The following is a 23,507-nucleotide window of genomic DNA, read 5'->3' on the forward strand; positions in this document are numbered from 1 at the left end:
AACAGTTAGCTACTATACTTTTTATGAAGCACATTAGATTAGCAAAAGGACAGTTTGCTTTTAGAGATAAGAGGGAAATATGTTTATTGAAGATAAAGAAACTGCCTGTCATTCCTCCGTACGTTCGACAGTGAAAGGTCACTTATTTGTTGTCGTTTGTCCCTTTGCACTTATTCCTAATTCGCATAAAATAAATCACTTGACGCATTTGCTAAAAAAATCGATCTTTACAAACTAGAAGTTTATGAGTCACTGTTCCTTTAAAATCCCTAAAGTCATTCAGAGAGGAGGTGGGTCATATGTGTTCCCTTGACCAATCAGAGGTCGCGTTCTTCTTTCGGCGCACATTCATTGGCTACCGGAAAAGTCAGTCCCTTTTTCCGTTGTGTTTATGTATGGCATGTTGTCGGTCGGCGGAATGAAGGTTGAATATTGCGGACGGTGAGATCATGTTCTCCAAGAGGGTGAAGCAAGGAGAAACGCTGACTCCGAAGTACACATACGTATGTAAACACAAGTGTCTTGTGTGAATGTTTTGGCTGCGGGGCGCTCGGAGCTCGGGTTTGATGTTACGAGCGTATATGACTCACTGTTTGGCTTTTAAATGGGCTCGTGGTGTTGCCTTTACCCTAAATAAAAGAGTGTAAAAGTCTGGCTAGCTGTTGATCTCTGATCTGTGATGCTGGATCTTGTGTGTTTGTGTGAATCAGTGTTTAGACGTCTCACCTGACAGGCACGAGCTGCATTTTTTATGAATGCTCTAGTTTACCTTCCTCCTTGTACATTATTCAGGACTGTAAAGTGGCAACTTATCGGCTTAAGCTTTTATTTAACGTCTTAGGTTAGATTCACAGCTTGTGTGGTCGTTTCCACTTTGACTAAAGTACGACTGGAAGTCAGTGGGTTGGAGGAATTTAACTGTACACGTGTTACATGTGCAGTGATGTCATCCTGTGTTGTATTGTTATTTAGCATGCCACGCCTTCAAATGTGTGGAAACAAACAAACAGAGGAAATATGAGACTGCGATTTCTATTTAAGAATACATGCAGCAACATTTTAATGTCATTTTAAGGTTTAACTCACTTTGAGTGTCTGTCGTACCCTTGTTGGGTGTTAAAGCAGTAGTTCACCTAACTGTCATTACCCGCCCCATGAAGATCTAAACCCCTGTGATGTTATTTTGCTCATGGAATTTCAAAAATGCAGTCATACAAGGAGAATTTTTAAGATCCAGGCGAAGTTAAGCTCTAAACAGGAACTAAAACATAACTCCTGCGATGTCCTTCAAGTCTTTTAAAGCCATGCAATAGCTTTGTGTGAGGAGCTTTCAAAACACATTCTGTAACCACAAAGCTATCATGTGGATTCAGAAGACTATGTGACCTAATGCTGTATTTTTGTCCTTGCTGAAAAAAAAGACGAAAGAAAATCGAATGGTTTCCATTACAAACGCCATAATGAACCATCAGCTGTTCACCATTAAAACCATTACAAAATTAATTGATGATGTAGTATGTTTTGGTCATTATTCAAGTAGGATTTAATGGCATTCCATAAGTTACCATTTGCCAGATAACATCCCACCAACAGAAACCATCACTTCACCAGTAGAGACCCACAGAGATCATTATTATTTTCATTAAATGGTTTCTATTGTTTTTCCCCAGAAGGGTTTTTTGGAGCTCGATATCTGCGGTCACTATAAATTGTCCATATATAATTGTGTATATAACAGCATGCGGGTTTGGAACTAAGAAATCAATGTTAATACTTACAAAATGTTTAGTTTAAGGTGAATATTTCAGAGGGTGAGAGGTCAGAAGGGACGCTGGATATTTCTAATGTTGTTTCTGTGTGGCTCTGCTGTTGCCTTGGATAGAAAAACAGTTGGTTTTCATGTCTTAATGTAAAGCAATTTACACAATCATGCAAAACACTCGCCGGGTTGCCTGCTCACATCGATAAAAATCAAATGACTGTGACCAATTAAATATTACCCTTATCCAATCAATATCCTATAAAGCAAGCTTTGTTAGTATTTTGTGACTAGTGTAAGAGAGCTCCATGTGATGTGGTCCTGCTCAGCGGTGTGGTTCTGTTTTGGAGCAGGTTGTGTCTTGGACCGAGTACCACCGGCGGATCGATGCATTAAACAGCGAAGATCTCCGCTCCCTATGCAAACGTCTCCAGGTGCCCAGAATCTGTGGAAACACACAGATGTAGCCTTAGGTTTTGTAGATGTGCTGTGAATGACATGTTTTTGACACGTTTGTGCAGAAAATTCCATTCTTTCCTTAATCATACATGATTTTTTTGATGCAGAATGAATACATAGGTGAAATACTCTGAGGAATTTTCTGGAAGCTCTCACAAAACTTATTGGTCATTGGGTTCCAGTCTCATGAATTTGTTTGAGTTTGAGTAAAGCAGGTGGTGTTTGGGTCGAGACCTGCACTGACTTCTGCTCAGTTATTTGTTGTAAACAGTTGAGGTAATTGAAGTAAGGCCGGTGTAACCCGAGTGTGTTCAGGTCACTAGAGAAAATGTTAATTGTCTGTGGCGTAAAACTACACCGCTAGCACAAGTGCTGATGTAATATGCTTGAGAAAATACTATCCAACAAATCTGTTTTTACGAATTTAATAACCCGCATTATTTAGCCAAAACATTTCCTCTGAGATATTGATATTGATCATTTCATTTTCTTAGCTAATTTGCTCTTAATACAACTCAGCAATAAGGATTTTGTCCAACAGGGCCAATAGTTTAGATTTATACATTCCCAGCCAACATTTTTACTATACATGATACATTTTATTATGTGTATGTTTTATATTCGCAAAGATTAAGATTTTAATTGTTGTATCTATAAAATAATACAGCTAACACTATTAGAATTTCATAACACTTGGAAAATAACACTATTCATTTATTTAATCATTGTTATCAAATTATAAGTAAGATGTTTTATTAGCATCAAACATTTTTTTACCCATTTTGATCTAAATCTACTTCAACTATGTTGATAATGCTTAATGATAATGAGCAAAATTTACTACCTAAAATTTGGCCAAAAATGATCATTCTTTCATAATTTGTCATTCTCTCATGTCTTTCCAAACTTGTATGAATTTCTTTTTTTTCTGCACAAAGAAGATATTTTGAAGAATGTTGGTAACCAAACACCCTTGACCCCATTGTCTTCCATTGTATGGACACAAAACCATTGTATGGACATTTCTCAAAATATCTTTAGAGTTTTGCAGAAGAAATAGTGTACTGTTTTTGAATGACATGAGGGTGAATAAATGATGACTTTTATTTTATTTTTACCATCCCTTTAACTTCCAAATGGTTATGTTTATTTGACACGTGCACATGATCAACAAATGTAAAATGAAGTAAAAATAAGAAAAACGTTTCCGCTCAGGTTTAATTTGCATGGTTAGCCTCGCCCTCGCTTACACTGTTACATTTCTTCTGCAAGCGTTTATGGGTACAATTCAGGGACGATCTTGAGACTGTGTTATAGTGTCACATACGTAGCTTATATCAGCATATCAGAATGTTTCTGGACTGTTGCTGATTGTTTCTTTTGTCTTTAGATCACCACAAAGGAAGATGTGAACTCCAAACATGGCTTGTCTATTACTGCCAGCCTGGATCCGGAGACCTTCAAACCCAACCTGAACGAACCCAGTGACCTTCTGGAGGCCGAGCAGATTGAGAAGGTAGAAACCCGGTGACACACTGCTGAAATCTCCTCGTTGCTCCAGGCTTTACAGTGTTCCATCGATCCACCGGGCCAAAAATAGACGGCCCAACCTCATAACCCATCCCCCCCCGGTTATTGATCCACGACTAAAGAACGTCTCAAACATGTTAACAGACTGATTTATTCGTACCCGTCCTGTGTTATGGCCAGGGGTGCTGAAACGATTCGTAAAGTGAAGAGGAAGCATTAAAAGAACAAATCGGCCAAAATTAAAATCTGTCCCTTTGCTTGTTAACTCGTATGCTGTTTTTTTTCTATAGAGCGATTGGAAGTTGTCAAAATACAAAATGCAATGCAAGCACTATAAAAGCAATGCATTTGAATTTAAATTACATCATCTGTAGGTCCATTATACAGAAGGAACACAATAAAAGTGGTGTTTGATATGACTGTGAACAGGTTTGCCATATGGTAGCTTTGTGTCAGTATTGCTGCAAAGGAAGATGGATTTGATTGTGTTTATATGCTCCTATAAGGCTTGCGTTCAACACACGCTGCTGTTTTTCAGAGATGTGGATTGAAGTAATATTCTCACACCCGCTGAGGGATGTGGTCTGATCTCACTGTGCCATTTGAAATGTTTGTTTTGAAGCTTCAGAGGTTTTGCGCGGATGTAAGGTTTATGCCGTCGTTTCAAACGCATCAGCTGTCTGAATGGATCACCTGAGGTGGCCTCTTACAGAAGCCTTTAGTCAGCCACCGGCCCGCTTTGTGGATAAATCAAATAAAGTGCCATTACGCTTAGTAAATCGATGCACGCGAAGCGCTGGGAAAGCCTGGACTCGCCGTAGGACACAGAGAACGCTGTATGCGAACAATGTGTCGAAGAAATGCACAGCTGTGTGCCCAAAGGCTGTTCAGCGTGTGTGCTGGTCATCTTCTCTGTGTGTCTACCTGTGTGAAAAATCACAGTTACTGTAATTTGGCTTTTTTACCACTCTGAACTTGCACTCTCTTTGTGCTCTGTTGGTTTTGTACTGTAATCTGTATTCTGTGTTCTTCTCTCAGCTGGCGAAACATCTTCCGCCTAGGACCATTGGTTACCCGTGGACTTTGGCTTTTGGGACGGCTAAGCATGGCATGAGCATTAAGTCTCTGTACCGGGCGATGCAGGGTCAAGACTCACCTGTGCTGATGGTTATTAAAGACAGTGACGGACAGGTACTGATCTTTCTTTCATATAGAAACGAATCAAAACATGGGTATCGTCACTCCTTCCTAAACCTTGGATGTCCAAACTTGCTTTTTTCAGGAAAAAAACACTATTTTTTAAATGATTAAAAGTGCTGTGTGGGATATTTAGGACGAGCTGTTGACAGAATCGCAATATAATATACATAACTATGGTGTATAAAGACCTTACATAATGAAGCGTTATGTTTTTATTACCTTAGAATGAGCTATTTCTATTTACATACACCACGGGTCCACTTACATGGAATTCACCATGCTGTTTCTACAGTAGCCCTAAACGGACAGAGCATGCTTCGTAAATACGTTATCTACTCCGGCAAAGAAGCGAAATCGTGACGACATCTTCGTTCTGTGTCAGCCACCTTAGTGCTTTATAAGGGAAGCGTGAGCGGTGGACTGAGCCGTTGGTTACATTTCGCAACTTCACCACTAGATGCTGCTAAAATCTCCACATAGCACCTTTAAATACTGTGTTGTCAAAGTCGACAAGCACTTTTTAATACTTTTTATTGGTTGCATATTTGCAAAACCCAGTGAGAAACATAAAGGGTGACTTATAACAATGATTTATTGCAAAAAAATACAAATCATTAAATGGCGATACGAGGTTTCAGAAGGACAGCTGCAAAATGCCCTTGTTCTGTTAAATATAGGGTTGGGAACCGAGAACTGGAACTGTGAGTAATTTCGGTTCCAAAAATGGTTCTGGTGCGACGCGTGGCCAAGCACTGTGAGCAGCCTTGCGCCACAGTTTCCCATAAAGGATGTCACAAACCAACAGAAACGCAGCACCGCGTCTTTAACTGCCGAACACATTGGTTTCAATGACTTTACGCACACTCCACAGACGCGTTGCGTCTTTGCCGAACACATCGTTGACTGTTCGCACCTCGTCTTACTGATTTTCCTGTATGCGCACTTGCGTCCTTGATAACTGTGCTCATTGTTTTGTTTGACTGTATACGTACATACTGGCAGGTACTACGTAGGAGGGTTAGATTATTTAGTGTACAGGTAATTTCAAGAGTGATAAACAAAGTGATGGAAAATACTTATTTTCATGCATTTTAAATGTTAAAAATGTGGAAAGCACTCACTGAATCTCACCCTCTCCTGGCTGCATTAATATTTGTAAAATAGAAACTTTATGGAATGTGTGCATACATGGTTACAAGTATGACAATTAACGTTTTTTTGTTTGTTTATTTTTTGTTCAATATTTTATTAATTTAGGGAAATGCGCAAGTGTCTTAGCCCTCATTAGACGATTTTGATGTTATTGATAGTGTAAAAGCATCAACTTTAAAGCTGATGGATAAGCATTACTCAACATAACTTACTACCTTACAGTCAGCAACACTGCATTCAATTAAGGTAAAATAGTAAAAATAATAATATTTGATTTAAAATGGAACCGGAATCGGAAACCTATTAATCATTAGGAAAAAATGGAATCGGAACTGGAAAAATTTTGACTATATCCAACCCTGCGGCTGGACGATCTTCATAACAAAGAATCTCGATCCACGATCTGAATTGAAAATATTAACTTTTTTGCACATAGCTCTGGTACTACAGAGGTTTCAAGTTTTGTAGCATAGGCCAAACAATTGTACAGGTAGCACAAGTATAAAACGTCTGTTATCATCTTTAAAAAACACAAATGCAGGTCATCACATAAATAGACTGGTTAACGACAAAGGACATTAATGTTATGTACAAATGGATCAATTAGGGCCATATCATTTTTTCTTACCCATTTTTTTATTGCTCTGTGTTGTCCATTGTCCATTGACGCTTGAGTTTCAGTGTGTGTAGTTCAGTGACGATAGTTTTTCTCAAACATTGAAAACAGTTAAATGCACCTGAAATAAACTCTCAGGGTAAGTCTGGACATGATGTTCATGTCCTCATTCAGTGAGACACACACAAATCCATGAGCGTGTAGCACGTAAATCTGTGCAACACATTCACTGATACACGCGGAACCGGCAGATGACAGATAACTTAGCAGGATTCTGTGTCCGCATCATGGAAATCATAGGGCTCTTGATATAGGCTATATGAACTCAATGCAGCTGGGAAACAAGTTTCAATCGCAAAATAAACTAAAACTAAGTAAATTAGTGGGGCGCCATCGATAAACGTCACACACAAACAAGCACAAGGACAAACACACTTCACACAAACAAGCCGCTCTGTCTAATGCACTTGCAAAACTGTACCAATTTATCACACAGACCAATTTATATGTTGCACTGCACAGCCCTGCTGAAAAACACTTCAGTATTAGTTGGTGCCAGAATCCTTTTTTGAACTCCTCTTCTTCCATGCCGCTAACTTACTGATTTGTTTTCAAATACGTCACACGTGGAAACATCCGAGGCAGACGTGATATATTTGGGACAATCAGCACAGCCATCGAGCAGGAAATCATTAAGCTGTTCAACTTCATGTGGCGCTTCGCAGACCTCGCAGCACGGCGAGAGTGATTCGAAAGCATACAGAGCTCTCTGCTCTCGCAGTGCTTCAATGTCAGACGCCAATGGGTCTGTGCAGCGCTGAATGATGTCGAACACACCTCTTGTTTTAGACGACAGACAAGATCATGATCCTCGCAATTCCGTTGAAAAGTGGATGCCTTCAAGATTGATCGCGATTTAACCTGTTAAACTCGGAGCCATTTTTTTTATTTCCGCCTGAATTTGGCATACCCAATTTTAAATGCACACCATATCCACATACAGTGGTGTAAATACAAAATTTTGGTGTCATATTCCAGGAAACCCCTCCAAATTTCATAAAACACTGCTGAAAGTGATAAACATTATTGTACGTGTTGTCAGTCCTATGAAAAAGACACAAAAATAAAGGCGCTTTTTTTCTAACGTCTGTTTTTGAAAGTGTATTACTCTGAACCTGAGGTGCCCAGGAACCTACATAGAGGTCAGAGTCTGAGCTTCCGTTGAATATGTATCTCATGTCGATAGACAGAGGTTCAGATATTTTACTGAATTTTTAACTATCCAAGCATTAATGTCACGTTGCTAATGCAGCACGTTGATGGGAGACATTGGATATTTAACTTTTAAAACCACGAAAAGAGGTAGGAATGGACTTATTTTTTAGAAAATAACCCAACGAAAAAGATTATTGGTGGGATGCAGTTATTAGCTATTGGATGGATGTGTTGTTTGTTTACAAATATCAATTTCATACATCATAATTCATTCGACTTGCATTCGATCTGTGGTAAAATATCAATGAATCCAACTGAAGATCTATATTCTGTAGAATAAGAGCTTTCATTTGAAATATATTTGAACATGTTGGACATATTTGAGCGTTATGAAAAATGTACATGATCATAAACATACATGATTTTAAAGGGGCTATGACATGGGGATATGATGAATTTCAGACTAAATAAGTTATTTTATGTACGATAAATGGCAAAATGGTGCACTTCTCCAGAAACTGAAACTAAACTTTCAAATGATACCAGATATGATAGTTAAAGTTACAGAAATACATGTAAACATTAAAGTCCGGGTAAAGAGAATTCTGGGAATTGTTTATAAACACATTATAGATGTTAGAAATGTTTTGCTGAAACACATTATAAAGACGCAAAAGTATTTAGTACTGAATTGTGGAGTTAAACCGTTAAACAGTTTTTCACCGATTCTCTGTTCAGGATGTTTTGGGGAGGGGCTAAAACGGGGAATCGATGACGCAATGGATTGTCCGAGCATGCATGGCCCCTCCCCTATCACTAGAGCGCCTAGCATCAGGTGTCTGCTCAATCACGAGCTCAGGGTTGTAAGCTTTTCGCACACGCTTTCAGGCTCTCTCACGCTCTCAAGGTCTTTGCACATACAGTCCAAAATTTTCGTATGCATTTTTCGTATTTGGCTCTTGTTTGTACGGTGTCTCTGAATTGTTAAAAAAGGCCACTCAAAATGCTTGACGGATGCGAAAAACGCATATAATCGAACCCGGTCCGAATTTTTTTATGACGGATGAAAATATCGGAGGCAGTGTGTAAATGTGATTGACATAACGTGAGGTCATATTTATTTTTTAACGTGCGAAAATTTCGGATGCAAATTTCGGACTCAATGTGCAATGGGCTTCACTCTGCCCAACTTAACACATCTCACGCCAAATAACTGCGAGTTATCGTGACGTGCTTCAGCGAATGATGTTTAATTAACAAATTTCGATACGCACACAAGCAGTTTATTCACCCAGCTGGTTCGCTATTAGCAATCCCAGCATCTACCTTTTCAGCTCAAGAGAGAACCACTACAAATAGACAAAGCTGTCTGTGTTCACACTTGACTTCTTTTTTTGAAGCTGCTAGTGTCTGTTTTAAATTATAATCCTATGGAGTAAACCGTGTTTCAAAAAAGTCCTGATCGCTTTATTAAAACGCTGGCGTCTTTTGAGGTTGAAAAAAGTTCAACTTTTCTGAAAAAACGTCCTGTCCAGCACCTTTTCACAGCTCACCAATGACGGCGACCTGTCATTTCCATAACAACATGCGAGGAACGTGATTGGTCGAGAAGGCTCAAGCTCGAAAAAATAAAATGGTGGCCGAAACGCCCGTTGGAGCATAGTTTTGTATAAATGTAAGTTTAATTTTCACTTTCAATAACTTCTGATTGCATTTCTAGGGAGAAATTAGTATTGTAGTTGTTAAATATGTGATTGGTTATAGCAAAGACGCTCTCTGTTTATAATTCAAATAGACTTCTGTTACGCTGCCTATGAAGCGTGTCTCTCTAAGCTGCCTCCGTGCACAAAGGCTATCTTTGAACATTGCCGGCTGCTATTTGAAACCGCAACGCGCTCTGGGTTCGAGCATGTGACATGGGGAGAGTACTCGGAGTACTCCAAGAATCTGCCGGGCTTTAAGGGAATACTTTTTATGACCCACCCGCGGTCCATAGAGTTTAACAGATCGCCCACCCCATATGTGGATTTCTTTGGAGACTTGCTGTCATATGATGTTGTCTGTATTATTGATTTCCCTAACATGTCTACATTGTCTACAAGAAGGTTTTGGTCTCTTAGTAGGATGTTTATTAGTACTTGATCTAATCTTTTGTTTCTGTGTTTTATAGATATTTGGGGCTTTGGCATCAGAACCCTTTAAAGTCAGTGAGGGGTTTTACGGCACCGGAGAGACTTTCCTGTTCACCTTTTATCCAGAGTTTGAGGTTTGTGGTATGTTTAGCTGGTAGTGAGTTTTGCTAGCAACATCAGGGTCATGGGTTCGATTCCCAAAAATGTCAATGTTTTAAGATTTAGTGAAAATCTGTTGTTTTGTGTATATATACTGTATATGTGTGTTTTTAAATGGCATTGAAAGTATAATCTGTGTGATCTAGTGATGGGTGACTTGAGTTTGGGGCTTTAAAAGAATATTATTGCTCTGTGTTTTGCACTGGCAGGTGTACAAGTGGACAGGTGATAATCTGTTCTTCATGAAAGGAGACATGGACTCTTTAGCCTTCGGTGGAGGAAGGTCAGTAACATTTAACTTGGGCTCACCGCCAATGACCCACAGCCGTAATTAATCATGATTTTGTGACATTGGACATGCTGATTTTCTCTAGGAAGGCCAGACATATACTGCCATTAAATGGCATGGTTTTATTCAACAAACAAACAAACAAAATGTTTAGTTTCCTTTACATGAACGTGATGGTTTGAATTGAGTTTTTCTGTGTTGTTTTTCAGTGGTGAATTCGGGCTTTGGTTGGACGGGGATCTTTATCACGGCAGGAGTCATTCATGCAAAACCTTCGGGAATCCCATGCTGTCCACGAAAGAGGATTTCTTTGTGCAGGACATTGAGATCTGGTCATTCGAGTAGCCGCCTGCAGGGAAATATCTCCACACTGCGAGAAAGAGAAGCCGGACAACAGGCAGATCCCAAACCTTACCGCACATCATGGCGGCCCGTAACAGACGCTACCGTTACCGCGCTTGTCGTATGTTACTCCCGCATTTAATACAGAGCTCTTCTATGTGCTGTTTAGTATGTGTGTGTTTTGTTCAAGCCGTGTGCAACGTCGCTAAAGAACGGGAGGATGTAGAGATGAGGGAACATCATGTGGAGATGGCACAGGTTTGGGCTGTCCGAGAATTGCCATATTCCAATTTACCTGCGGCGATGTGCCAGGCAGGTGTTCAAGAGCCGGTAGGACGAGAAAAAAAGGCGAAAAAACGCAAATAACTGTAAACACATTCCCATGCTCTCAGAGGAAGAATATGCATTTACAAACGAGACGCCGATGGATCTCGGATGCGTTCGTGAAGTGAAAGCAAAACGAGAATCTGTAGTTTCTATCGGGGCAAAGTATTCAAGTGTCGTAAATTCGTAGTCTTTCTGTCGTTCACTAGCATAGCACACCATGTCCAAGCTCATTACCAGAAACCCCATAGTCGTAATGTTTCGTTCAGTGGGTCTACATGTCATGTGAGTGTGGCTAACACCGACCCCTTCGCTTCGACAAGGGTCGACTTTACTGTTAATGTGTCGCAATAGATTTGTGGAATATGCAAATTCCTGTTCTGTGACCTCAAATAATCCACACGGGGCACTTTTCGTTTTCCCCGTTTCTCTTTCGAAGAGACCTTGTACGTCAAATTATTCGCTTTTCTGGGTATCATTTGAAAAGCCTGAGACGTGGTTTATTTGTTTTCTTTTTCATGAATATAATGACAATTCTATATTTATGTATATGATTATATATATATAAATTGATGTGTATATATATATATTGCTGTTAAGTGTGACAGTGATCTTCTTTTGTGCTGATATCTCAGCTGTTACAAATATCATGTATATTACCCTGTAAATTAATGTTAAAATAGTAGATTTGTTCCTATATATATAAATATATATAACAAATATACAGTGTGTGGATTGGTGGGTTGCTTCTTGCACTTTAATAATCTAGTTTAAAGCCAGGTTTTATTAGCCTCTATTGCAGTAGCAGTATAGTATATCTATTTTTGTTGATTTGTCTCTTTAGATTATAGAGTAATGAATTGTTTATAAAGAGCTTGCTGCTACTGTAGAGAGCAGGCGCCCCGGACGGGCGTCTCGGCGTTTGAGCACAGGTTAGAACGTGACTGACGGACTCCAGCAGGACAAAGTCTCTTCTTCTCACGTGTCCTGTCCCAGCGTTTCTGTCTGGTCTTTTTGTTTTCTTTCGGTGGGTAGACTGTGACTGTGCACAGAACCAGAGGAACACCCCACGTTCCTCAACGCCAGCAGACGAGAAGCGCAAACCTTCTACTTCACCGGAATATAATGTTACAGTGATGTATAAAGAACAATAAAAATGAATAAATTGTTGTAATCTGGGACATTATCGGGTTGTCTGGTGTTTTTCTTCGCTGTATACACAAATGAAGAATTTCCCAACATTTCCTCAACAGTTGAAAAGATATTTAACTACATTGGTTAGCCTGAACTAATAATAAACGATCCTTCTCTGGCATTTATTCATCTTATTTTATGTTCATTACAGCATTTACATAAAACATTTTTAAATCAATATTTGCATCTACTAAGATTAGTTAATGCACAATGAATTAACATGCAAATTTATTTGTATTGACTAACATTAAAGGGAAGATCACCCCAAAGTGGAAAAATATTTTATAATTTATTCACTCTCATGTCTTCACAAACCTGTATGACTTTCTTCTGCAAAACACAAAAGAATAGATTTGGAAAAATGTTGGTAACCAAACAACACTGGACCCCATTGACTACTGATTGTATGGACACAAAACTGAGACATTTCTCAAAATATCTTCTTTTGTGTTCCATCTAAGTAAGAGTCATATACTGGCTTTACCACATGAGGGGAAATAAATGATGACAGAATTTTATTTTTGACCTATCCCTTTAAGTAGATATTTATTGATAGATGCTAGTTGTAAATTATCATTCCTCATTTGCAATTGCAAACTCTTCCATGACTGCTAGTACGAAAAAGTAATCCATAATCAAAATAAGTAATTTTGCAACAGTTCAGCTTTTTTTCCTTCTTGAAAAAAGAAATTGACAGCTGTCAGAGATGTTGAGATTGTGGGAGCTTATCGCTTCTGCGTCTGTTATGCAGGTTGCCATGACAACACTACCACTTTGTTTTATTTAAAAAAATAATACGGTTAACTTTTGCTGTTTGGTTTCAGGTTCATATTTATACCGTGCCGTTTTGGTATATCCAAACATGATGTTGGGCAGATATACAGACTGTTATGACCGTAAGATCTGTGCAGATGATGATGGTGATGATGAATCTTGCAGTCTGGGGCTGGAGAATCTCTGGAGGCGTGTGCCTGCGTTTATCGGTCGTCCACTCAAAGTAGATCCAAGAATGACATTTGAAGAGATGATGGCCTATCCTTCCTCCATGCCGTGGCCGTACTTCCCCTGGCAGATAATGCCCACGATTGAGAGCCCCAGAGCATCATGGGTCTGGAGGGATCTGGAGAGATATAAGTTCTTGCAACACCAGATCCAAACCAGCTCTCAGCTGAGCCACAGAGATATAGAGAAACCAGGACATTCAGATTCATGTGTGAAAAATGACATTCAGGTATTAGCCATGATGTTAATGTGGACAACATTGGAATTGTTTACTGTTTCAGTTTAAGTGTGGTCCAAATTTAACTTCCCCTAGACCTCTGCAAAGACTCGATGGCCTAACTTTTGAGTAGTTTTATTTAATACAATTAAAATACAATAAAATGTCAAATGAATTGTTTTATTATAACCAAACACAAGACCGGAAGTTAACTTCGGGCCAGCTGCGTGAATCCGATGAAACCGTCTGACTAATGTTTTTTTATGTATTTTGTTTATTATGCCGTGGCCGTACTTCCCCTGGCAGATAATGCCCACGATAGAGAGCCCCAGAGCATCATTGGTCTGGAAGGATCTGGAGAGATATCAGTTCATTGCAACACCAGATCCAAACCAGCTCTCAGCTGAGCCACAGAGATATAGAGAAACCAGGACATTCAGATTCATGTGTGAAAAATGACATTCAGGTATGAGCCATGATGTTAATGTGGACAACATTGGAATTGTTTACTGTTTCAGTTTAAGTGCGGTCCAAATTTAACTTCCCCTAGACCTCTGCAAAGAATCGATGGCCCAACTTTTGAGTAGTTTTATTTAATACAATTAAAATACAATAAAATGTCAAATTAATTGTTTTATTATAACCATACACAAGACCGGAAGTTAACTTCGGGCCAGCTGCGTGCATCCGATGAAACCGTCTGACTAATGTTTTTTATGTATTTTGTTTATTTTTGGAAAAATACAGGGTCAGCCCATACGTTCTCCATCCTGATGAAGCAAGCACGCCACCTTGTGGACATATAGTTACATTATCCAAGTATTAAGCTTGGTTATTTATCCAGTAGACTTTCATCCAATTAAAAAGAATGAGGCATACAAATGCAACATTTTGGTCATTTTTTTCGGGCTTATGAAACATTATAAAATGACACTTCACCTGAAATATCCAAAGCAAAGTGTCTGTGGAACAATAAATCGTTGCAAAGTCAGAAATGTCGTGAATGATGGCATGAACAGATCCTAACCTACAGGCTACAGTAGCTCATGGTTGACGTTATTATATGAATTAACCACACAAGCTAAATAGTTCCTTAAAGCTCTTGTCAGGAAATAGTCCATGATTTCACTCAATAGGCTTCACATATTAAAGAAAAAGAAGATAAATTGCACTTAAGGGTAATAATTGATCTGCCCATCATTTGCCACGAAAAACATCATATCAAAATGATCAGTTTGAAGCGACAGTTAAAGACAAATATAACAATGAAAGGCCACATATGCAAATTTAAGACAATATAATTGTACACAATTTTGATAAAGAAAATGGCTTTATAGAACAAAAATAAGTGCTTTAGAGATACGGCCACACTGATCGTAAAATAGGCTATCTACAAAATGTTACAGTTCAAACAGCTTAGTGGTTTGATAGTTGACTGATTGAATAAAAACAAATGTATTTTTGATAATAAAATACAGCATATCTCATCATGTAAAGTGAATGAGAATATAAGGCATGGCCTCTTGGTAATAACATCAAAAACCCTATTACTACTGTAGCCAACAATGGCAGACAAACAATTAATCTGAGGCTGTTGGGCTGCTGGTTTTCTTGATTTCTTTCTCTTTTTTAGAAAAAAAATAAGGCGCTCAGATGCATCCGTCACATCGCAGATGTTCTGGATCCAATGGTAGAAGAAATTCGAACTTTTTTACAATCAAGAAAAAAATACAATTTACAAAGAGTTCATTCCTTCAGGTACTTTAGTTCAGAGTAAATGAGGGGAAACATGACAGTGCAAGCTCTGTACAGAACGGCTACACTGTTGACCAAAGCTCGTGGTTTCATGAGCCAGGATTCAGAGCTGAAGTTGAAGTATATGGCATACAGGGCCACGGCGAAGAAGTGACCAATGAGAGTCAAGGGTTTTGGCGTCAATCTGAGGAAAGAAAAGATGATTCATTTAGTGATACTGTTTGTGACAGATCTTAGATATCTGCAGAGACATACTGAGATGCTTTGACTTCAGGTCCACACTGATGTTTATGAAGTTGTGTCGGGTTTGTGAATCACTTACACTGATAGGAGACCAATCGGCCCATTGACACATTCTCCACCGAGCTTGAAATAACGGAAACAGGCTTTTCTCAACTGCTGCAGTGAATCTGAAAAAAAACAGAGGTTGTATACTGTATGTAATTTTCTGGCAATTGTCAGGATGTTGGTAGCTAAACAAGTTACAACATTGTCCCCTATCGACTTTCACTGTATGAACACAAAACCACTAAGACATTTCTCAAAATATCTTCTTTTGTGTTTCACAGATGAAAAGTTGCATACAGGTTTTGAATGACCAAAGTATGAAGAGCCCAAAAGTCTGAGACCATGTTAAAAATCTTGGATTTTGTTTATTTAACCTGGAACTAAAAGAATGTTTTAAGACGAATCAAATTGCGAATCAAATGTATGCAGCATGTGATGCATTTGTTCACCCAAAAATACAAATTCTGTTATTGTTGTTTTATTCTTTGGTCATTCAAAACCTGTATGAAACTATTTCATTTGTGAAACACAAAAGAAGATATTTTGAGAAACATCTTAGTGGTTTTGTTTTCATATAGTGGAAGTCGATAGGGGACAGTGTTGTTTGGCTACCAACGGTTTTTTAAATATATTTTTTCTAATTTTGGGGGGGATAAACTATTCCTTTAACTCTTAATCAGAGTGTGCAAAGATAATCATAGTACAGGTAATGAATTCTATATGGTGCCATTCAAGTAGCTTGAAAATGATTTTTTATATTATGTGCCTGTGTGTTGTCCCGGTGTTGGTTTAACTTACTGTCAGTTGCAGCGAACAGCTCGTACAGAGCCTGAGCCAAGACGTTCACTACGAACGAGTGAGATGATTTCCTCTCCCAGTGGAATTTCTTCTTTGCCTGACAGCAAAAACATTTTATATTCTCACTTTAATCATGTGATGATCCCAGTTCAAACTGTTAAATGCACCCTCATTTGTATGCCGCTATTAATAAAGTCTTCTGCTAAATGCATAACGTAAATATTATAGTTCATTATTCATAATTTTTACTATACTGTTTTTAGACCTCAACTTTTATATTGGCCTCAAATTTTGTAGTGATGTAATTACGTATATTTTTAAAAATTGATTCCTGTTATTTGCAAATTTTAGCAATGATTTCATTTATGGTTATACTGACCACACAAATGTTGAAATACATAATAAATTACTCAAATTTAAATCATTTTTTGCTCTTTTTACTCACACATTACCTACCTAATATTTTAAATTAAATATTATAGGACAAAATTTGTATATTTGAAGAGTTCATATGCAAAAGTGCTGTCTGACATTTTTCTTTAAAAAATTATTGTTTTTTTATCAGGCTTTGATTTTTATATAAAAAAAATTATGGCAAAGAGGATGCATTCATTGCCATTAAAGTGAAGTCACTGAACCTAAACAGGAGCCTTATAAAAAAGAATAAGACATTTTCAAATGGCACTTATAGGGGTCATATGGCGCGGATACGTGTTTTTCTGTATCTTTGGTGTTATAAGTTGCACATGTATGTATTAGACACGTAAAATTGCATAAATGAAAGTGTTTGAACAAAAGATGCATTCTATCTAAAAGCGAATGCTCACCCAGACCTGCCTGAAACGCCTCATGTAACCACACCCCCACAAATCTACATCAGTTCATGGTATGATTTGACTAAGACCGCCCAAATGTATACGCAAGTAAGGTGGGCGTACCTGTCAGTATAATTGCGTTGGAACCTGATGTTCCAAATAAGTAAGAGGCGTTACATTTCCGTCACACGCTTGCAGTATTTGACCAATCACTACGCACTGGTTAACTGGCCAATCATAGCACACCTCGCTTTTTCAGAGCAATAAGCTTTGTAAAAAATCTGCGCGTTTCAGAGAGATCGGGGCAAAGAGGAGATACAAACATCCGTGCATGTGGAAAAATGTGGAAAATACAGCATTTTTGAACCTTAAATCGTATATACACATTGCATTACATCTAAAACAAATGATAATATTCGTTTTAGCCGTGTCATATGACCCCTTTTGCATCTGAACTCTTCATATTTTCTTTGTGTATTTGATTGCTAAATTCTCTGAGCAGAAAGCTGTTGATTCTCACAGATGCTTCAAATTCTTAAAAAAACACTTCACAGGTTTAAGGTCAGGTTAAATGTGCATTCTTGTCACCTCTTTTCTTTTGCGCTGCAGATGTGTTTTTCAGGTGTGTCTGATTACCTTGAGCACGACGCTGTTGTCATATAGGTCTGAGATGTTTTTGAGAAGTTCCCTCCAGATGCGAACGTCATTCAGCACAACGCTCATTCCCCCACCCGTCAACGGATGTCGCATGTTGTACGCGTCCCCCAAGAGCAGAACTCCTGATGGAGTACAAGCGGTAAGTCACTCTCTTATTATTATAATATAGGCTAACTGTTGTTACCATAAAAGTTGTACTTTTATGCAAGCTTTTATTATCCTATAAGGATGAATAGTTCATATTTACATTTTTGAACTGCCCATGTAATAATTTTATGGCCTATACCTGGTTTATTGACCGGTGAGGGTGGCAGGAAGCTCGCAGGCATCGTTCGCAAGCGATCGTTCTGCAGTGCCAACATGAAGGGCTCTTTTATGTGCTCTACACAAAACACATTTCTGTTAAAATTATATTGCAGTAAAGTTGTCTTCTATGTAACCAAAAAAACAACAAAAATATTAAATCAGAAAATGTTTTACATGAATTGGTCAGATACCTGGCAGTTGTGGGTAGATTTTTTCAGTCATGTACTCCATCAGGTCTCGGGGCATCTCTCCTCTGATGTCCACCAGAACTCGAGTTTCATTGGAGGAGATCTGATAGATCAGCACAGGACTGGGGTCAGCAAGAACCAGCTCTGCGTGGTTGGGTTTGAACTGGGGACAGTTCTGAGAGAAAACGTAACACTGATTCTTTCCACATCTTTAAAAGTCGTTTTTTGTTTTACAATTACAAATACAAATACAATACAAATGTCAACTTTATATTTACCTTCAGTATGCAACCAACAAAATGAGACGACACTTTTGCTTTCCCAGAGATCAGGTTTTTACGGAACTTGGAGAAGCAGCCGTCAGCCACTATGGTCAGAGGAGCATACATCTCCTGAAAGAGATCCCAAAAAAGATCTTTAAATAACACCTAAAGCATTTAATCTTGAACCAAATCAAATGAAATCGAGGAAATATTTGAAAAGCATTTCACATCAGATTTTATACCTGTGGTTCATTTAAAAATCCTGAATAACTGTAATTATTTCAATGTGAATGTTTTCTTTTACAATTCATTTGAAAAAATATTGATTGTTAAAGGAATAGTTTACCTTTGTCATTATTTTCACGCCCTCTTGTCATTTCAAACCTGTATGATTTTCTTCTGCAGAAGACAAAAAATATGTTTTGAAAAGTGTTGGTAACAGAAAACTGTAGGGCCCCATTGACTTGCATTGGTTATGTGTTCATACAGTAGAAATCAATGGGGACCAACGGTTTTGTGGTTACCACCATTTTTCAAAATATCTGCTTTTGTGTTTTGTGAAAGAAAGAAAATCACACAGGTCTAAAATGACAACAGGGTGAGTAAATGATGACAGAATTTTCACTTTGAAGGTGAAGTATTCCTTTAATATGAATTAATCAAAAATGTGTTATTATTTTCGTGGGATCTCAGTATATCCGTGTGTGGTTACCTTGGGGATTCCCACATCTTTTCCCCTATACTGAATTCCTGTCACACAACCAACTTCTTCTATCAGGCTGGTCACTGTTCCTTCTACAAACATCACACTGTGCAAATAAAACATTTTGAATTAGAGTTTTGTTGAAGGCATTAGAATGACCATATAACATACAAGTATGTTCTTTTTTTGCTATGACAATATGCACTTAAGATGACTTATTCATTTGTAGAAATGACAAATTCGATAAGGAATTTACTTGGGCTCAGCGAGGGCAGCCTGGCGCAGTCCCATGATGAAGCGCCCGTGGTGGAAGGCACGTCCACATTGAATGCTGTTCTCATCCTGGGGATATGGGATCTCCACTTCTGACCTGCTCTCTAGGTCATGAATTACATAACCATTCACCACATGGGCGTCCAGGCCCTCGACCGCACCTGGGAGAAGACAGACAGGACAGTTTGAGGGACTGAAAGAGTTTTTGAAATAGAAAAGTAAAAATGTACCATGATTGTAGTCTGCTTCTTCATCTGACACTCAGGTCTGGTTCATATTCCAGCCATGATCAAAATATTTATACATTATGTGATTTATTTAAGGAGGATTGGAACCACCATGCATTAATTATGTAAGAGAAGTCAGATCAGGTGTAACAGTAAACTGGGTTTCTGTACCCTCCAGCCCGAGATCTTTAAGTGCTATGTATCCTCCGGGCTGCAGAAGTTCCCCAACTATCCGATCCGGCTCTCGCAAGTCCCTCTCCACCACCGTGACCCGCCGGCCATCTCGGGCCAGAACCGTGGCCATGGCCGCCCCCAGCACACCCGCACCCACTATGAGGACGTCTGGGTCCTCTGTTTGAACACACTGAGTGTCGGACGATCTCTTTTGTTGTACATCTTTCTAGTAAGAAAAGGCAGAAACAATGTTATTATTATTATATCAGAATGTATTGATATTATAATAAATAAATATAAAATAGCTTTATTATATAATTCATTCATTCATATAATTTCACAAGGGGCATTGTTACAGTTTTAATATAGGTTATATATTATCAAGAAACGCTTGTGTCTTGCGTACTGCTAGTAAAAAATGTAAAAAATAATTATTAGTAATTAGTTACTGTAATTTAATTACTTTTCCCTTGAAAAAAGTAAAGTAAGGGATTACTCTATTTTTTCTGTAATTTAAGTACAGTTACTTCTGGTGTAATTAAACTAAATACTTTGTGTAATATATGTGTGTGCAATAGTGAATTGACATCAAAATTCAAAGTCTAACTTTAAAATCTGTGCTTTAATGTATAATTCTCACATTTGTAATACTTTGGTCAGTTAATAATGCTACTTTATATAGCCTAGTTTTATATTATTTATTTGAATGAATCAAAAGAGCCGTTTCATGTCTATCCTTGAATCATTTAACTAATAAAGGTTGATGTAGGATATAGAAAGCAATTAGTAATAATAAGTAATTAAATACTTTTTGGAGAGAGTAATTTGTACAGTAATCTAATTACACTATTGAATATGTAATAAGTAACTAGTAACTTGCCCAACACTGATAGTGACAGAGATCATTCCCAAAAAATGAAACTTCCTTCATGTCATTCCAAATTTGTTTGCCTTTCCTTCCTCTGCAGAACACAAAAGAAGATATTTTTAAGAACGTTGGTAACCAAACAACACCGGCCCCTATTGACTTCCATTGTATGGACACAAAACCAAAATGACGTTCTTTCTTTTGTGAAACTTCTTTTGTTCTCCACAGAAGAAACAGGCATAGGTTTTGAACGACGTGAGGGTGAATAAATGATGACCGAAGTTTTATTTTGGGGTGAACTTTCCCTTTAAGCCGTTACAAGTTCATCTCATCATCTATGGACATGCTTCACTTATGTAAATATAATGTAAATTCTGTTAGTCTATATTTTGATATGTAATTTAAGAGAGATTTCAGTTCAATTTAGTTTTTTAAATAACATGTTAGTCCCGTTGATTATTTGAAATTACGTACCTCTAATAATAGAATAGTTTCCGCAAGATTGCATGATATTTCGATAATAAATGAAGCCTCAAAAACAGAAAACACAGAAAATGAAATGTGATAAAACACAATATCTCACCTTCTTAGAAGTGTGTCCCGAGCCGTTTGTGTTTGATGTAGAGACAAGTTTTTTTGTCAGAGGGAAGGTGGTTAAGAGTCGGAGGGGAAGCTGAAATAAGTGAGACACGTTGAGCGACTGTCCACGGAATCCGAGACACGTAATGAGCAGACCCACGGAAACGCACACCACTGCGGCCACTATCAGCTCTATGTGCGCTGAGCTCATCAATGCATCATATTTCTTATAGACGTATGTAAAGCTTGCTATGCCGAGAAAGGTCCACATATCGGAATTCAGTTCAAATATATTTAAGGCCACAAAAAGTCGAAAATAAAAAAGCTTTAAAACAAGGCAGGAATTTTTCGCAAGAAAGGTCATCCAAAACAGGCTTCTGGGTTGACAATATGCAATATAAAAATGCAAAAAATAGTGTTCTTTTTTAAACTCCTTTAGTTCGAGAAATCAATCAAAATGCGCCTTATTATTAATAATTATAAATAAAAAGAAGTGTAATATCCTGCACATGTGTGCACTCAACCTGTGTGCAATGCTGCTGGATGATGCTGAATAATTTATGATAATGAGGGCGCGGATCGTCTTGCAATTTGTAGACGGCCGCGTACCGCCTCCTCTGCCTAGAATGAGCCAATCCGCACCGAATCTTCAGTGAGCAGAGCTCACGCTATCTGGCCATTGGCCAATCTCAAGCTGCTGGTTGGCGAATGGGCTGGAGGGCAGTAGTATGATCTGACGTAGTAGAAAACATGCGTTTTGAAGAAAAGAGCATAAATGTGCAGGTAGCAAGGGCTAAAACCGTATATCTGTGAATGAACAAGTCTGTTAATCCATTTTAAATGCAAACAATGGTCTTAATGTATATAATGTAATGTTAAAGGCACTTTTAAGCAATAACGTTTTGTTTGATAACGTCCCTTGAAAAAAACAAAAAAAAAACATGTACCTGTAGTAATCCATGTAATCACAAATATTGTTTTAGGAGTTTAATTTTCAAATTACTTTGTAATAGTTGAAACCTAAGTAGGATACAAACAGTGTATAAACCCGATGCGAAGTATTTACCTGATGCATTTATGTCTAGCACAAGCATTCGTGGTATTCGTTTACAATTATCAGGTTTGTCATGTTTTTTAGTCTCTTTGTGATCTACTGCATCAGAGTTAAGGCCCTCGTGTATATTGTTCAACAACGATGGAGAAAATATGCACATTTTAAAAATGCAGTGCCCTGTGTTGTTTAACCGTACAGTATTTTTCCAGATTCTGTGAATGAATTCATGGGATACAATCAAGTAGAAACAAAGGTTGAAATGGCCTTCACATAATATGACACACTCACGGTAAAGGCACCCACCTTTTAGTCATAACAGCTTAAAAAAACTAATGAAAGCATAGCATGGTGTCATAATGATGTCATGTCAGCTTCACAGTCAGCTGAGAGTTCAATTGGCCTTATGTTAAGATTATTCATGTTTTCCAAAGTGCTACAGAAAGTCTATTATGCCCTGAATCCTTTGCCTCACATTATGAAATAAGGGATATTTTTAGATTTACTTGTGTTTTTATTTATGTGCATACCTTCTGAGATGCTCATCAAAGTTGACTCATCATCAGCCCTGATGTTAATTCTGGAAGTCTAGAATAGAATAGAATAGTATAGAATAGAATAGAATAGAATAGAATAGAATCATCCATCTGACCTGAGTGTGAATTTCATTCCAATTTTTTCTCATGAAAAAAGCATATAATCATTTCATGCCAAGACGAATTATCTGGTCTTATTTAAATTGTGTGTTTATAATTAGTACCACCAAAGCATCCTAACCAAGCAAATTGTTGCATTTCTCCCAAAATAGGCTGCTCTTGTCACTAATTTTAGAGCGAGTGACTTATTTTGTGGGATTCACTAAAATCACATTCACAAACACTGCATTGAAAAATTCTTTCAGAAAATTCCCCTGTAATCACTGTAATCATGTGAGACACTGACAGCTGTGTTGGGCGTCAAGCGTCTGTGTGT

At 38.0% G+C, this 23,507-nt stretch overlaps 2 protein-coding genes across 4 annotated transcripts in view; one reads left to right on the plus strand and one right to left on the minus strand.

Annotated features, from left to right (window-relative positions):
• The window catches only part of oxr1a (oxidation resistance 1a), a 145,060-nt gene extending 132,675 nt beyond the window's left edge, over positions 1–12,385 (plus strand). For 2 of the 3 annotated variants that reach the window (XM_057339319.1, XM_057339321.1), the window contains 6 exons: positions 2,113–2,193; positions 3,609–3,734; positions 4,787–4,939; positions 10,102–10,197; positions 10,432–10,505; positions 10,721–12,385. In XM_057339319.1, coding sequence (XP_057195302.1) covers positions 2,113–2,193; positions 3,609–3,734; positions 4,787–4,939; positions 10,102–10,197; positions 10,432–10,505; positions 10,721–10,856 — 666 coding nt within the window. In that variant the 3' untranslated portion in view covers positions 10,857–12,385. The remainder of the gene's footprint in view (positions 1–2,112; positions 2,194–3,608; positions 3,735–4,786; positions 4,940–10,101; positions 10,198–10,431; positions 10,506–10,720) is intronic. The other variant, XM_057339320.1, reaches the window with a different exon arrangement.
• Positions 12,386–14,626: 2,241 nt separating this feature from the next.
• Positions 14,627–22,028, minus strand: sqlea (squalene epoxidase a). Its single transcript, XM_057340471.1, has 11 exons — positions 21,489–22,028; positions 20,035–20,263; positions 19,620–19,797; positions 19,373–19,469; positions 18,676–18,789; positions 18,401–18,572; positions 18,190–18,285; positions 17,883–18,025; positions 16,432–16,528; positions 15,668–15,755; positions 14,627–15,529 (listed from the first exon to the last, which is right to left on the minus strand). Exons 1-11 carry the CDS (start codon positions 21,846–21,848, stop codon positions 15,337–15,339), a joined length of 1,767 nt encoding a protein of 588 aa, XP_057196454.1. The 5' UTR covers positions 21,849–22,028; the 3' UTR covers positions 14,627–15,336.
• Between the last annotated feature and the right edge of the window lie 1,479 nt (positions 22,029–23,507).

This window comes from Triplophysa rosa, linkage group LG8 (assembly GCF_024868665.1).
Source record: "Triplophysa rosa linkage group LG8, Trosa_1v2, whole genome shotgun sequence".
Classification (NCBI taxonomy): Eukaryota; Metazoa; Chordata; class Actinopteri; order Cypriniformes; family Nemacheilidae; genus Triplophysa; species Triplophysa rosa.